This window comes from Carettochelys insculpta, chromosome 21, assembly GCF_033958435.1.
Source record: "Carettochelys insculpta isolate YL-2023 chromosome 21, ASM3395843v1, whole genome shotgun sequence".
Lineage (NCBI taxonomy): Eukaryota > Metazoa > Chordata > Testudines > Carettochelyidae > Carettochelys > Carettochelys insculpta.
The window spans coordinates 16,702,752-16,719,204 of NC_134157.1; the positions used below are offsets into that span (position 1 = coordinate 16,702,752).

The 16,453-nt window shown below is 45.3% G+C and overlaps 1 protein-coding gene across 2 annotated transcripts in view; it reads right to left on the bottom strand.

Moving 5' to 3' along the window:
* The window catches only part of VAV2 (vav guanine nucleotide exchange factor 2), a 382,680-nt gene that overhangs the window by 90,484 nt on the left and 275,743 nt on the right, over positions 1–16,453 (bottom strand). For both annotated transcript variants that reach the window (XM_075015085.1, XM_075015084.1), the window contains exon 4: positions 13,977–14,045. In XM_075015085.1, the coding sequence (XP_074871186.1) occupies positions 13,977–14,045 (69 nt within the window). The remainder of the gene's footprint in view (positions 1–13,976; positions 14,046–16,453) is intronic.

Consider the following 16,453-nt stretch of genomic DNA (forward strand, 5'->3'; position numbering starts at 1 on the left):
AAACAAACATAAAACACCAACCTGGGTATTAATAGTTTATTAATAGTTCCCTTTTCTATCTAAAATACAGTTTCCTTCCCTGCATCCTCCCTGCAATGTTCTGTCTGTTGCAATGCTGGCTCGTTTCACAAGGACCAGGATCCAAACATTCATGAAAGCACACATGCTCTGTAAGTAACAGAGAGAAAGCCATGCTAGTCTATATGCTATCAAAACAAAAAAGCAGTCCAGTAGCACTTGAAAGACTAAAAAAATAATGTATTAGGTGATGAGCTTTCATGGGACAGACCCACTTCTTCAGACCATAGCCAGACCAGAAGAGGCTCAATATTTAAGGCACAGAAAACCAAAAATAGTAATCAAGGTTGACAAATCAGAAAAATATTACCAAGGTGAGCAAATCAGAGAGTAGAGGGGCAGAAGAGGGGGTGGGGGGAAGTCAAGAATTACATTCAGCCAAGTATGCAAAAGAGCCCCTATAATAACCTAAAAAATTCGCATCCCAGTTCAAACCACGTGTTAATGTGTTGAATTTGACTATAAGAGAGAGTTCAGCAGCCTCTCTTTCCAAAGTGGTGTGAAAATTCCTCTTCAGTAAGACGCAAACTTTCAAATCATTAACAGAATGGCCCACTCCGTTAAAGTGATGGCTGAGCAGTTTGTGGATCAGGATCTGCAAGAAATTTCTTCAGTGAGCAGACAAGTGGTCCTCCCTCTGATCTCCCATCTAAACAGTCTTTTGTTTCTATTCATAGGCACCCCCAGCTCCTGCCTCAGTTGTCATGGTCCTTTTTACACCTTGAAGCAGTTTCGGTTGTTTGCAATTGCTGCTGATGGTTTTCCATTAATCTTGGGACTGAGCAAGACTAAACAATTCAGCCTTGCATTACATCACCAAGACTCATTACCTCCCGGTGACTAATTTGTACTGTGAGTCTACAAAGACGACTTAATATTCCTTATGCCTTAAATATTACCCATACAAAGATCTCATAATGATTACGAATCTTGACAAGTTACAAGCTTTCCATGGATACTTACGTTTTACTTTTCGTAGATAACTATGCTACGAGACATGTGTTTGGTGTTTGCAACGCATCAGAGATCCTTTGCTAAGAAGCCTCTGTGCCATGGGACCTAACTTTTGAAAATAGAATTTCAGGGCATATCTTCGCTACCCGCTGGATTGACAGACAGCAATCAATATTGTGGGGTCGATTTGTTGTGTCTAGTATATACATGATAAATCAACCACAAAGTGCTCTTCCACCAACTCCAACACTCCACCACAATGAGAAGAATAAGGTGAGTCGACAGCAGAACTTTCGCTGTTGAGTTACTCTGGTGAAGATACCATGGTAATTAGATCTAAGGTCAACAAGAAGTCCTGTGGCATCTTATAGACTAACAGATGTTTTGGAGCATAAGCTTTCGTGGGCAAAGAGACACTTTGTGGAGCAGGTCTTTGCCCACGAAAGCTTATGCTCCAAAATATCTGTTAGTCTATAAGGTGCCACAGGACTACTTCCTGTTTTTGCAGATACAGACTAACACGGCTACCTCTCCGATATAGATCTAAGTACATTGGCTTCAGCTGTGTTATTCATGCAGCTGAAGTTAAACTGATGGCCCACGATAGAGTAGACGAGGTCTCAGTTGCACCAGTGGTTTTGAAAACTTTACCTCTGATCTATAGAAAATGATCTTGCCAAAGGGTTTTTGAGTCACCCTGTTAAAGCATATAGCAGCGATATGATTCTGTAGTCTACAAAACACCATTCTCTGCTCTATAAAATATGTTTAAAAAAACGTAGACAGCTAATAACTTTCTGTTACATTGTTCTGGACTTTGCATACAGCTGATGCTATCTGGTATCTTGGGATGTGAACAGAAGGATTCACAGGTACTGTTGTCCAGGTCTGACATCTGTCAAAGCAGCTGATTGCAAATATTCGCTTGAAGAAAGATGCTGTATGCAAAAGAAACCGAGGCTGAAGCCAACTACTGTTTTAAAAGTTGTATAAAATTTACCATTAATATAAGAGGCATTTTAAGAAAACTAAACAAATTATTTCTTTGTTCCTTCCGCATTCCTAGCAATCCACCCGTCACAGTGTTTTGGTAGAGTGGTCACTACTGTTGGCCTTCAGCGCTCTGTGAATCATAAGACTGCTTTAAGCTGATTAGATTATTTAAAATGGACCTTAACTGGCCTTCTGCTTTTTTGACTCTTAAGTGGTCACTTTTTCTATGCTCTTCTCTGCAACCAGAGAGCCAGACACTTACTATTTCAGATAAAAGCTCAGGTTCACCTGTAATCACCTGACTCCCACAGCTGGGTCTTTAAGAACCACCCCCAAACACTGCAAGACTTGTTATTAGAGCTTTCAGCGCAGAACACAGAAACCAAGTGAAACTGACCAGAAAGACATAGGACCTTCCACGACAGTCACCCCCACGCAGGAGGTCTAAATTATGCTCCCCACAGTATCATTCCTTTCCAGCTAACAGTTTCACAGAGACACAGGACACAGGCTGAGAAGGCATTGCTTCATCACAAGCACCTGAGAGTTCAGCCCTTGTTCTGCTGAAGCTGGGGAGAACCTTTCAACACATGTGGCTGCCTGTAAAAACTGGACCACACCACTAACTTATCCAGTGCGATCACATATCATAGCAAGGCCAGGAGAGAATCAGAGGTGGCATCACTTCCCTGCTTAACCGCTGCCTGCTCGTTACAGCTGGGGTGAACAGGCCAGCAGGGTAAAAAGGGGAATTTTACGCATTTGTTGCAGGGCAGCAACCCAGGCTGTGCTGCATCTGCTAGTTTCTTGCTTTGAAGAAGCTTCTCGTCAGCCTGGCTGCTTGCAGCTTTGGGGAATACTTGCACAGAGGGGTCAATATGTCAGGAACGTACATCATCTTCATCATCAACCATGGGCTCAGCGCCCGTTGGTGTCCAATGCCGCCCTCACTGTTTCCTTCCATCTTTCCCTGTGCAGTGCAGAGTGGCTTAGTTTCTGTAGACGAGCCCCATACCCATCTACTATATCTACCCATTCTCTGTGCGGCTGCCTCTCCTATTCAAACCGTCCATTATACTGAATACCAGGGTCTTGATTTTTCATTCTTTGTTCATTCTGCAGATGTGCCCGAATAGCTGTAACTTCCATTGTAGAACCTTCTGCAGTAGGTTCTCTTTCACCTGTAGCTTCCTATACAGTTCCTCGTGGGTGACCTGCTGCAGCCATCCTAGTCTCAGGATCTTTCTATAACAATGTCACTCAAACATCAATATCCTTCTTCTCGAATCTTTCATTATCACCCATGTCTCAAGAATGTACGGCTCAGTCAGTGATGGATGAGCCTGTTACCCTCCTGCTTCAAACCTGCTTGAGGAGGATTTTTTTTTTTTTTTGCCTTAAATACTCTTTTCTGGCTAAGCAAGAACTACAGGAATGCACAGTAATTGCCATAGAACCCTTTGGGTTTCCCCCATATTACATTCTGCAGGGCAGCTTCACAAGCATCATTTACTACATCTATGAATCTCACACAACTTCCAAGGAAGACATGGTGTGTGTTTCCAGATCTGTCCCATGGGAGAATCTGCTTTCGTGAGAACAAGCGACATTTTCTGGCAAATCCATCTGTGGCATGAATGCATCAACCTCGCTGGTGTTCCATCAAGGGTGAAGAGCAGCATTCCCTGTAAGCTGAGTGGTTGGGTGGCCACCCAGGAGAGATTCAGGTCCCACTCAGCTGATTAACAAAGCACCCACAGCTGGCAGCACATGTTTATTTGTGGTGCACATCTGTGCTTGCCTTAGTGCACATAAAATTTATTCTGCCCCGGAGGGAAACAATTAGAGAGGACACTGGTGAACATGCCCCCAGACAGACTAAACATAGATTTGCTGCTGAACAGTCAAGATCCATCTCTGAAAGTCTTTTTATGCTTGTCAGTGTGTTGAAGAAGTCAGCTGTCCCTGGAACATCAACTTGACTATGTTTAAAGGAGGGGAAATGGTAAAAAGCACTGTACAGTTCAATGCCTTGAGCAAAACCACATTTCGGGTTCCTCCCTCCGAGTGTATGTGTGTGTATAAAAAGCGTACCATAAAATATCCCATACGACAAGCTGAAATGTGCTATTGTGGCCACAGGCCTTTTTTTGTGCTGGGAGATGTAAAAAGATCATTAAATTGTTACTAGGAAACCAAAACGGACATGCTGCCCAGGATGCATCGTATGTTCTTGTTCATTCGCAGGGGGCAGTTGTGACAGTAAAGTGGGGCTGATGGAGGGGAGTCACACAACGCAAACTTTAATGTCTCTAAAACCAGGGAATGCAACAAGACCCTCCACTGCAAAGTGGTAGGTAGCTGAAGGGGTGACTGGAGCATTTGTGTTTTCACTTCTTCATACCCTTCCCCCTCCTTAATTCGAGTGATCCCAGGAAATCGCATAAATTCCAAAGTCCTTTGGAATTATGAGCATCTTGCAGCATCTGCTTCTTACTCTCCAATGGTCCCCACTTGTCTAGGTTGGGGCTATATCACCACTAGGCAAAGTAAGTCGACTGCAGATACGCAATTCTAGATCGGGCAATTGCGTAGCTAGAATTGACCTATCTGCGCTTGGCTTACTTGGCCGTCCCTACAGAACAAGGTTGATGGGAAAGTTTGTCCCATCATCTCAGAAAGAGTACAGGGGTCAACTGCAACCCAAGAGGTTGATCTGATGCATCCCTGCCAGAAGCACAAAAATCAAACCCCAGAAGAGCAATCTTGAACAGGTCAGTCTTCCAGGCAAGTGTAGACATAGCCTGGGAGTGTAAGGGGATGATCAGAAGAGTGCCCAGAGCGCCAACAGCTGGCATCATGTGTTTCTATTGGTGGTACACATCTGCACACTCCTTGGTGCACATAACAAAATGTATTCCACCCACGGATGGAAATAATTAGAAGGAACTCTGGTGAACAAGCCCTAAACAAACGTGCGGTCAGTAACTCTTACCCACAGTTGGTAATACATGCCAGGTGGTTTGGCTGTCTCCACCTGTGAAGGCTGGGGAAGGCTAAACCTCCGAGCATGTAGCACCAACTGTGTTTTGGAATGCAGGTGTAAGTTACCGAATGCATACCCAAAGCAGTTCCCTTCCTGCCACCTGCTCTTCTTGTGGCATCTAGGAGTTGGGCATTTCATATGTCTCCACTTGATGGCCAAGGGATAGAGGAGACAGGTGCAGCGGGGGGGCAGGGGCACCATCTTTATACTATGCCCATGGTGCAAGCCTAGGAAGAATGATGCACTGGGGTGAGCAAGTTGGTCAGGAGTTGGGGGTGGGACACAGTCATACAAATCCTATTGAAATTCAGTGGGAGGTGGGCACAGAACCTCCTTAGGCTCCTTGCAAAATCACAGCCCTAAATCCAAAGGAGAATTTTAGTGGGGAGGATAACAGAAGAGACCCAAAGCTCTGCCCCCAAATTACCTCCTTTCACATTCGTCCTCCACTCTCCTTTTCAGCTTTTAGTTCACAAAATTACAGCAGGAATAGGCATTTTCAATGCCTGTGTCCTTAAAGAGCCAGAGCTTAACAGTATTCAGCTATGAAGATCTGGGTTGTCAAGTTCAGATTTGTGCTTCCCCCAGTTTTAGGAGGCGCGGAGGGTCAAAGTTCACCAATTAAGCTCATTTACAGGGAGGGACTAAACACAGAATTTGGTTGTGCATCTGAACTTCAATATGCAAGTGTCAGATCTTTGGTTCATCTGCCTTCTGTATGGTGCCCTCCTCACTAAACAATGCAGCCAGCCCCAGGAGTCCTGTATTTTCACTCTCTCGTGTATTTTTTCTATAAATAGAGATTTCATCTGACCACTCTCTCATTCATGGTCATAGCAAACAGGGACAAGGAGCCTTAATTAACAACAACCTGGCATGCTCAGTTTTTAGGAGGAGGGAGTTTAAGGTGTGTGGAGTCTTCAGACTCCAACTGAAGAAGTTTAAATTAACCAGAAATTAACCTTCATCCCCGGGAATTATGGGTCCCAACATGTCTATTGTGGACACAGCTTCAGTCTGGCAACCAAAGTTAGTTCTCAGCTGATCTCACCACTCCACCGGTAGCAACATGTCCTATAGCACTTAATAATGAAAATCTTTCAGGCAATTCCTCCTTAGACTTGAGAGAGACAAAAAACATGCATCACATATACACAGATATGAATAGGGATGAAGATGGTTTTGTATTATATTACCAACTCCATCACAGGTTGAACCTCTCTCATCCGGAACTCTCTCATCTGGCAACATCCATAATCCAGCACGATTTTAGTTAGCCGGAGAACCACTTATCATGGGGGTGGACAAGTTTCTCACGGTCCCATAAAGTTTGTTGACAGCCATGAGTCCTGGCTCTCAGTGCTCTGTGCTCAATATAACAACTCAGGGATACTACACAGAGCTTTCTGAAGATGTAAAGAATCCAGGGATCAATGCATGTCATAAATCTAATGAGACAAAATAAGCAAAATGGGTTTAAGAGTCAGGAGAGAAAATTTAGGTGAAGTGTTAAGTAAATCTTTAGAGCTATAAGAAAGGTGAGGGTAATTCAACGAGCCATTAAGGGAGGCTGTGATATGGACATCCGTGGATATATTCAATGCTAGATTGGACAGCCATCTATCAGAGGTGATTTCAGACTGCTCAAATCCAGTCAGCTGTGACAAAGGGACAGGAGAGTACGGGGGCTGGGGGGGGGGTGAGTGACTAGCAGACTCCCTAGAGAAACTTTAGGACAAACAATGTTTTGATTTTTATCAGCAGGTGCTGGTGAAACAGGCTATTGTGTTATCACGAGACACCAGATCAATTCTGGACGAGCGTTCCACCCGCATCATTTTCAGGGGCCTTTTCCCCATAAACGCTCCGTGAACAAGGCTCTGTGCAGCAGGCTGAGACATCTGACACCCCAGGACTTCAAGAGACACTGCAGAGGAGAGGCAAATAACTCTCCCCCTGCTCCTCCCACTCGCAGCACTCGGCTCACGCTACTTAAACTCACTGGACCTTGCCATCTGCCCCATTCTACTGGCTTTCTTCATTCAGTCATCTGGCTAACTGAAAAGAAAAACATAGGGGGCGGAGGCAGGGAGCTCAGCAACCTTTAGTTCTCCAGAGATTTGTTGTTCCTTAACCTCCCTTTCAACGATCACTCCAACTTTTATGAACTGTTGTTGCAAATAATTCTCTCGCCATCTTCTGAATGGGTTGCCCCCGCTTCCCTGGCAGCCAATTCTGTATTGTACAGAATATGCTCCTTGGAACTTCAGATCAGCAAGCACAATGTGTGCATTGAGGCATGAATGTTCTTTACACGCACAAGTTTCCCTGTGGCAAATTTGACTTGGATTGAAAGAAACAGCTTGTTTGTACAATATGTGTAACCACACAGGTCACGGTTCTATTGATTTGTATCAGTCAGGGATGTTTCTTTTGCAGCAGAAAGTTGTTGCAGCTCTTACAGCAATTACAGTGATAACGTAACAATTCTATGGATGCTGAAGTCATCACAGATATCAGCAGGCTGCATGCACTGGGTTTTCTGAGTTTTGTAGAGAAAACGTAGCTGGAACGCTCATTCTCTTTCCTCAAAAGCACACATTAACTTGAGGTAGAAGACAAAAAAAAAAATTTCAAAGCTTTTCACCAAACAGAAGTTCTAAATTTATTATTATTATTATTTGGAAATGTCAGAATGCTTCATTTCAATATTTTTGATTAAACCAAAATATTTTGAAATTTCAGAAACTGAAATGTTTGTTTTGGTTACTGAACTGACCCGAAAGTTTTTATTTCAGGTCATTTCAGTATCAAGAGTGCATTCTTCACAGTGGTGTAGTGCCTCATGGGAGTTGTATTTTGAGAGCTGAACAACTTTATTTTTGTTTATAGGCCCCGTTTCCTAACCAGACTACATCCCCCATGTTGCATCCAACGTCACACATCTCCCATGATAAGCCACACAGCTCAGTCAGAGGAAATCCAAATTGCATTATGGGACATATAGTCCGTTGGGGGGTGCCTGGCCCTGGGAGAAAATGGAGGCCTGAACTACAACTCCTATAAGGCAATGTGCTGCTGGGGAAACACGGTGTCATGTTTTGTTGAACTTTGAAACTAAAGACTTGGAATAAGTTCATCAAAATTTAAAATTCTGTTTTAGGTCAAACTAAATCTTTTGTAATGGAAACATCAAAAGTTTTCAGGGGAAAGTTTTGATTTTGTAGAAACCTCATTTTTGGTCAGAAAATATTTGTGCTGGAACATGCCCAGCCAGCTCTCTGCTGAGCTCTCTCAAATATATAAATGAGCATGTGAGCAAAACACTGCTCACGTCACTCACAACAGCAATATCACTGAAAACAACTGCAGCACACACAAGCTTTATCATTAACTTCAGTGGGGACCAAATTTCACTCTACAGGACTGCTTGGCTCTGCGATGGGCAACCTGTGGCCCATTGGCATTCTATGTGTGGCCCATGCGACATTTTACTGTTGTCCACAGTGCCGCCATTTTCTGAACACGTGACTTTTTTCCTACTAGTATTACTAAAGTGACACACCTAAAACCAGGGCATGTGAAGCGAGGTGCGTGCTGATTGCACACAACATTGACTGTGAGAGCCATGTGCTCCCTTTGCACTCAGAGCACTGCTGTGGTCTTCTCAGCACACCCTGATAATTCTAGGTACACAAGCGCAATGAGCAAAACTCCCCTATGTTGGCAGACCGTCAGGGTTAGGACAGTCTTGCGACCCACTGACATGAAGGACAGCCACTTATGCAGCCCACGCAATAGTCTAGGTTGCCCATCACTCATTTGTTCCCATGTATGTATCAACCTGTCCAAATATTTAGGGGTAAGTCTACACAAGGCAGGTAAATTGAGTGTAAATATGCAATTCTAGCTATGGCAACCGCGTAGAGCTTTTCTGCAATCGACTGAGCTGGCTGTCCTCACTAAGGGAGGTTGAAAGGAGAAACTCTCCTGTTAACCTCCCTGACTCTTCACGATATGGAGGAGTAGAGGGGTCAACTGCCAATCTCAGATAGTTCAATTTCGCATGTCTCTACCAGACACACGAAATCGAGCTTCAGAAGATGAACCCTAACCAGGTCGATCTGCCACATCGTATGGACATATCCTATGTTTGTCCCACTCTCCCTCCCACAATTCCACTTGTGTACAGTTGAGGCGAGATTTCAAAAGAACTCAGAACTGCCCTAGCTCTCCTCCCATGTAAGTTAAACGTAAAACTCTCAGTTTGCTCCACTGGGAGCAGTTTAGGTCAACTCAGTTTATTGACTACAGATGGAAGTGTTCTATGTTGCAGTGGCTACCCACCACAGGCTGTATCCTGACCCATTGAAGTCGGGTGCCATAACAAGGGGAGCTGGTGGTACTGCCACTCCTCTGGCTTGAAGTGGCTTTCATCACAGTTAAGGTTTGCAGTTTGTCTGAATTGCTCTCAGCATCCCCGCTATACAAATTGTTCCAGCACTCCTGGGCTGAAGCTAAGAAGGAAATTCAGTTCCACTAATCATGGAAGTTTTGCCAGTAATTTTCAGAACAGGGCTACAATCCAGTGCTCCCTGTTAGCTGAGCGCTTGAGGAGCCGCCCAGGAGAGATTGAGATGCTGCCTAGCTGATTAGCAGAACATCGACAGCCGCCCACCGTGGGCAGGCTGTGTTTGTATTGGTGCTGCATAGCCACACGTGCCTTGGTGCACATAACAAAATTTATTCCACCCATGAAAGGAAAAATTAGAAGGAACACTTCTACGATCCCCTATAGAAATAATTAAGAGGTGATAAAACCAGTCCAATAGCTTGCGGTAGAATCATGTCCGTGCAGCTAATGGGGGGAAGACAGAGAGACAGAGCGGCAAAAAGCAATGAAAGTCAGGAAGGATCGTTAACATGCAGTTTTGCTGTCCAGTAGTGCTTGCACTTCCTAGAACTAACGCCTTTTACAGCTTGCTGTGAAAATCATTTCCTAGCACCTGAGAAACATTTAAGGATGGGCTCACACCTCCCAATGGCTGCTGGCTGCTCAATGATCCCCATGTGAAGACAATGGGCACAGGGAATCTTTCCCAGCTCATAAATGATGTCTCTGTTTTGCTTTTAGGAGATTGGAAGCAACATAATAAAGAGTTTTCTCATGCTACCCTGGGCTTGCCAGCATGCCACGTTATTGCACAGTGTATGATACTGTGCGTCTCAAATTAAAGTCTCCTTGTGAGAGAGAATGAGACACCACTACTAACGGATCGTGCTGCCCAGCCCGCTGAAACGGAGGACATTCCTAAGGGTACGTCTACACAGCAGCTGGAGGGATGATTGCCAGCTTGGGTAAACATACACACACTAGTTTGATTGATGGCATTGTACTGGAGCAGCTAACCTGACCCGATCCTGCTGCACTATACACTGCTATTTTTAGCATGTCAGCGCAATGAAAGCTTTGACTCTGGAAATGGCACCTCCTGCTACAGTGGGAAATCTCCTAGTTTTTTATCACTAGGAATTGCCTGAGCTCTAATTCTGATGAATTCCTGAGGCATTGCAATACATTTTACAGTATCAAGTATGTCTTGGGATGCTCCAACCTGTTCTACAGAAAGCTGAAGAACATAAACTCCAAACCGGGGGCATGGAAACCACCATCAGACTTTGGCATCCAAACCTTCCCCCCTGCCCCAGCCCACTATGGGTTCTTCTCTAGTGGATCTCAGCAGCTCACAAACTTTGTAGTTTGGACATCAAGAGACAGAGAGAAATGTGGGGTTAAAAGATGCTGAGACAGCAAGGCAAGGCGCCTTATTTTCACTGAGACACAATGGGTGTTAGTTTCCTAATGAACAACCTCAGAGAGGTAGCCTTGTTAGTCTGTATCTTCACAAAACCAAAAAGCAGTCCCGCAGCACTTTAAAGACTAGCAAAATAATTTATTAGGTGGTGAGCTTTCGTGGAACAGACCCACGTCTTCAGATCTGGGAAATTCTCCAGAGAATTTCCCAGATCTGAAGACGTGGGTCTGTCCCACGAAAGCTCATCACTTAATAAATTATTTTGTTAGTCTTTAAAGTGCTGTGGGACTGCTTTGTTCGTGTCCTAATGAGTTAGCCTGAACAAGAGGTTCCAAAGATGCTGGACAGAGGTTGTTCTCCATGGTGACAGATGACAGAACGAGGAACAATGTTTTCAAAGTGCAATGAAGAAGGTGTAAGTTGAATATTAGGGGGGAAAAAACCTATTTGACTTGGAGAGGTGTGAAGCTCTGGAATGTGTTACCTAGGGTGGTGATGTAATGTTCATCACTGGAGTTTTTTAAGTCTTACCTTGACAAAGCCCTGGCTGGGATGATTTAGTTCAGATTGCTCCTGCTTTGAGCAGCGGATTGGACTTGATGACCTCCTGAGGTCTCTTTCAACCCTATGATTCTATAATTAAGTCACTGAGGTGCTTTGGAAAGGTTTACCATTGATCTCTCTGTGCTTCAGTTTCCAACTGGTAAAATGGGACTCATATACTTCCAAGTTCATGGGACAACTGTGAGGATAAATTCTATCAATACACTATCCATTACCCACAAAATATGGCAACGGGGATTACAGAAGAACATACAGGAAGACAGCAAAAGTCACATCCTAGAAGCTCCAGAAACCAGCAAAAAAGTAATGTGAATCCATTTTAAAGTATAACCTGTTCCTTTTATGGAACACACCAGGCTGAAAACATTTATTTTAAGAAAAAATTGCCAGCCCGCATTGCGTGGATCTGAGCCATCTCCAACAGCCCAAATCAGTTTCACAAACAACAGGAATCCACACACAAGGGTATCCCTCAGTTAAAAACATGCACATGGGTCAGAATCAAGAAATTTAAAACCCAGCATTAAAAGTGATTTTAAGACCATTCAGAAGTGAAAGGTATTATTTGTGAAAGGATTTCTTTGTAAGTTAGTTTATTAAATTATCACCGCTAGGTTTAAATCACAAGGTAGGGCCTCAGATATATCCAGATAACAATAACTTGTGACTTACTCTTCTAATAACTGAAGCCATAAGGAAGTCATTGGATTAAGGACCATTACAATTTACATTATGGAACAATAGTATTTAACTGTATTAAGACATCTCGCCACCCATGCAAATTTTCTCCCTATAGGAAATGTATTGTATCTTGTAGAAATTCTGTCCCCACTAAAGTCAATGGGAATTTCACCATCAGCTTCAAAGGGACAAGGATTTCATTCTCTATAATTCAGTTCAAGGTTTATTTAAGTCTTCAATATTGTCACAACAGCAGAGACAAATGCATACACCAGAGGTAAAAGACAGACACAGACAACCCAAAGGCATTCCCGTAACTCACCATAGGATCAGAAATAAACCCAATGAATTACGTATTAGAAGTCCTAAGAAAGCTGGTTGATGTTTTCAATGTAGCCTAAAGGAATTAGACATCCAGCTCTGACATCACAGTACTCATTGGCCCCTGTGAAAATCCCAGTTCAGATGATGACGCTATTGTGGAACTAGAAGGGCATCAGCCACACTTCAGCTTTACACTAGTGACAATACAAAGAGACATGCCAAAGCCAGGAATCCCACACACCATTCACTGCAGGCACTTGCCTGAGACTCGGGAGACCTGAGTTCAAAACTAGCTTTTACCACACAGGTCCCATCCAGCCATCAGCAACTCACTAGGTCTCTCTGTGCCTCAGTTCCCCACCTATAACATGGATAATATTCCCGGCCTTGCCTATTTAGACTAATGATGGGCAACTGAGACTACTGAGTGGGCCACAAGTGGCCCTCCTTTATCTCAGTGGGCCCCATGGTTGGCAGTGGTGGGAAGCCCAGAGCCCACTGGGGTTCCACCTGTGGCCTGTGCACCCCATCTCCAAACCTCTCCTGCACTGGTGCCCTGCACTTCCTCTTCCTCCCTGCCAGCTCTTTCAGAGCACCATCAATCACCTGAGTCGTGCTCCTTCCCCAGCTTGAACAACCACAAATCAGCCAATTCCTGGTCCTTTGAAAGTGCTGGGAGCGTGGGGGAGGAATAGGCAGTCAGTGTGGGGCTGCAGTGCCCCAGGGCACAAGAAGCGCTTTGGGGAGAGGGGTTGGATGCATGGGACACAGGTGGAACCCCTGTAGGCGGCAGGTTGCTCACCATTGATGTAGACTGACTCCTCAGTAAACACACACACACACACACACACAGAGAGTAAGGATCTTGTTCAGCAACTCTAGTAGGAAGATTCACTGTCACCTCTCTCCTGATCCCCACTGGACCCCATGACGGGTTCTCCATCTCTTCTTTTTCCTGTATGGCCGTTTCTCAAGCATCTGACCTAGACTGGATGTTCTTCAGGTCAGGACCAGTGTATCTTTGCAAACTGCACAGTGCTGAGTGCACAGTTGGGATTAAACAGCACCTAGGGCCCATTGTGTAGAATTTCCAGAATTATGGTCTAAACGGGACCTTCTTGTGTGGATTACCTACTGGTCCCTTATCTCCTAACTGCCCAAGGCTGTCATCAGCAGGAGACTATTACAGACAAGGTCGTCCCTTCTCGAGCAGTCAAGGGAGACACTTATTGCCCCTGTGTATTTAAAATGGGATTTAAAACCATGGAGAAACCTTCATTGTCTTTGCCTCCACCTCCCCATTGAGCTCTATTAGAACTGATGTCTCCCAGTCCTCTACATGGGGGTGGGGGAGGTGGAGTGGGGAGGAGAGAATAGAGAGACTGTTGTAACAGCACAGAAATTTCCTGGCAAGAACATCAAAGAGGCCAGCTGGCCACTCAGATCCCAGCCGCTGTGTGTTATCATTCCTTGCTCAAAATGAACTGCAACTTTTTTTGTTTTTCTGCACGACCACTTACTCAGCCAGCTCCTCCAAGCTCCGGTAGACATCATCGTCATTCTCTGTGGTCTCCTCTGAAGGGAAGGGTCTGGAAGAGAAGAGAGAAAAGCTGTTACTGGTAATGCTGACCACCTGCCTATACAATCAGCGTTTGCTGCAGCCCATGAGAATTCAGATCAGCACTTTGTGCAAAGCGGGGTTGTGCTGAAACAAAAATATTCCTCAAGATTACACTTATTTGTAAGACATCTCCAGCCCCATAGACATCAGCTTTTCACAAAATCTCTTCCCAGATTCAGCTTGGATTCAGGGTTGTGGTTGCAGCAGGAAATTAGGTGATGCTAGAACACGACCTCAAGGAGACCTGTTAATGAATGAAGTGTTAAACAAGGCTCTGCAGTCAACAGAGACACCGAGAAGCCATCGTTCACCTTGTGGCCACCGTGAAGGGTTCATCCATGACACAAGGTCAGACATGACACATGGCTATCTAGGAGGGTTGCAGAGTCATCTTTGGCCTTGTATTTGCTTACACGACTGAGGCTGTACTCTAATCTGTCCAAATTTCCTGATGAATATGAGCTCCCTTGGCAATACATGCACTTGTGACCACTGGGAAAGGCTTTGTGGGCATTCTATCTTGGACGAACATTTAAAGGTGTGTGACTAGAACATGGTAGCTCACTCATGTTCTCTAAAACCCTAGTGTAGACGAGGCAGCTCAGGTGAGCCGGTGCAGAGCTGGTCAGGCTGATGCCTAGACTTCAAGAACACTAGTTGTGGGGTTTCTTTTTGGGGTGGAGGGTGGTGTCTGTTTTTAGGAGGAGGCAGAGGAGGAGGGTTTGGCAGGGTGCTTGCTGTACTTTCAAGGTAAGCACTACCCCAGACAAAGGCCTTGACCTTCCGTGGCCTTCCCTCTCACGCTGGCATTTATACCCCAGGGCAAGAGGGTGTTAAAGGCTATTGAAACCACATCTCCACCTCGCCATTCCTCGCAAAAGCCTTTTTACCATTTGTAATTTTGTATTGCAGTACCCCCAGGAGCCTCAGTCTGGAACCAATACGTCACTGTGCTAGGTGCTGCACAAACATGCCTTTGCTTCTGTAAACCCAAATTCTTCCCCCACTGATGGAAGTGGGGGAAATACGGCAGTTGCCCCAGGGCCCAATGACTCAAAAGGGCCAGGGGCTCCCAGTTGCTGCCACAGGAGAGGTGACAGCCAGAGCCCCAGGCCCTTTAAATGACCGGTGCTCAGGGCTGGTTTGAGGGCTGGGAGATGGAGGGGGACAGAATGATGTGCTTCAGGTGGGGCTGAGGGCTGCCTGTCCCAGCCCCCAGCGTCTGCTTGAGGCTCCATCCCTTCCAGAAGCGCAGGACCCCCTCTGCCCCCCGTGACCTCACTTTGCACAAATGAAAGCGATGTGCACAAGGTGCAGGGAATGGAAGAAACACGCTGGGGTGCTGAGAAGAAGCAGTGCTGTCGCACCCCTTGGCTTGAACCTGTTTCCACCACACATGGGGTTTACAGCTTTCTCCAGCATCATCATCACACCAATCGTTTCAATGTCCTTGGAACCGAATCCCAACCCCGGGGTACCGCAACGTCCCAGAGTGACGGCACGTAACGGGCCCAGCCTTAACGGCTTCCATCTGCAGCGAACACGCACACCTCCAAGCACAGCTCTCGTGGAAAACTGTCTTATTTACTTAAACAAATAACAGCCCAATTGCTTTAAGAAGATAGCTGTCCCAGAGACAGGGGAAACGAACACACACAAAGGAGGGGGTACACGCAAAGAGCAAAGAAATAAATTCCTTGGCTCGTTCTGAAGTAATAATCCAGTAACACATGGAGGAGATGAAAAATACAGCTTTAATTAAATCTGATATAATATTGCTGGCACAAGCCTCGGTGGGCTCCTGTGCTGTTCGGGATGGATGCCTCTACTAAGGAGTCCCCAGAGAGCCCATTTTTCATAAGCAAGCCTGCACTAGACAGCCAAGCTGAGTCCCTGGATTGAGATCATGGTGACCATTCGTCAGAGCTGCTAGCTGCAGGGTGAAACTCCATGACTGAACGAAAGCAGAAAGTTACCCCAGCTGAGTCTTTTCTCCACTGCTGTTGCTAGAAATTATCGCAGAGGGTGTGCAGAAATCAGAGAGCAGGGACAGAGAGGAAGCCGTGCTAGTCTATACACTATCAAAACAAAAAGCAGTCAAGTAGCACTTTAAAGACTAGCAAAATGGTTTATTAGGTGAGCTTTCGTGGGACAGACCCACTTCTTCAGACCACAGCCAGACCAGAACAGACTCAGAGCAGGGAGTGAGACACGGGGAAAGGATCCGTGAACAGAGAAGGCAAGTGATAGAGCAGCGATCCCAACCCACGGGTCACTATTAGATTTGTTAAGTGGCTCTTAAAGAAGCCATTTGCAGCTCCTTAAAGCTGCTACATCCAGTAGCTATTGCTATCAACAGAGAAGCCATTACGCATT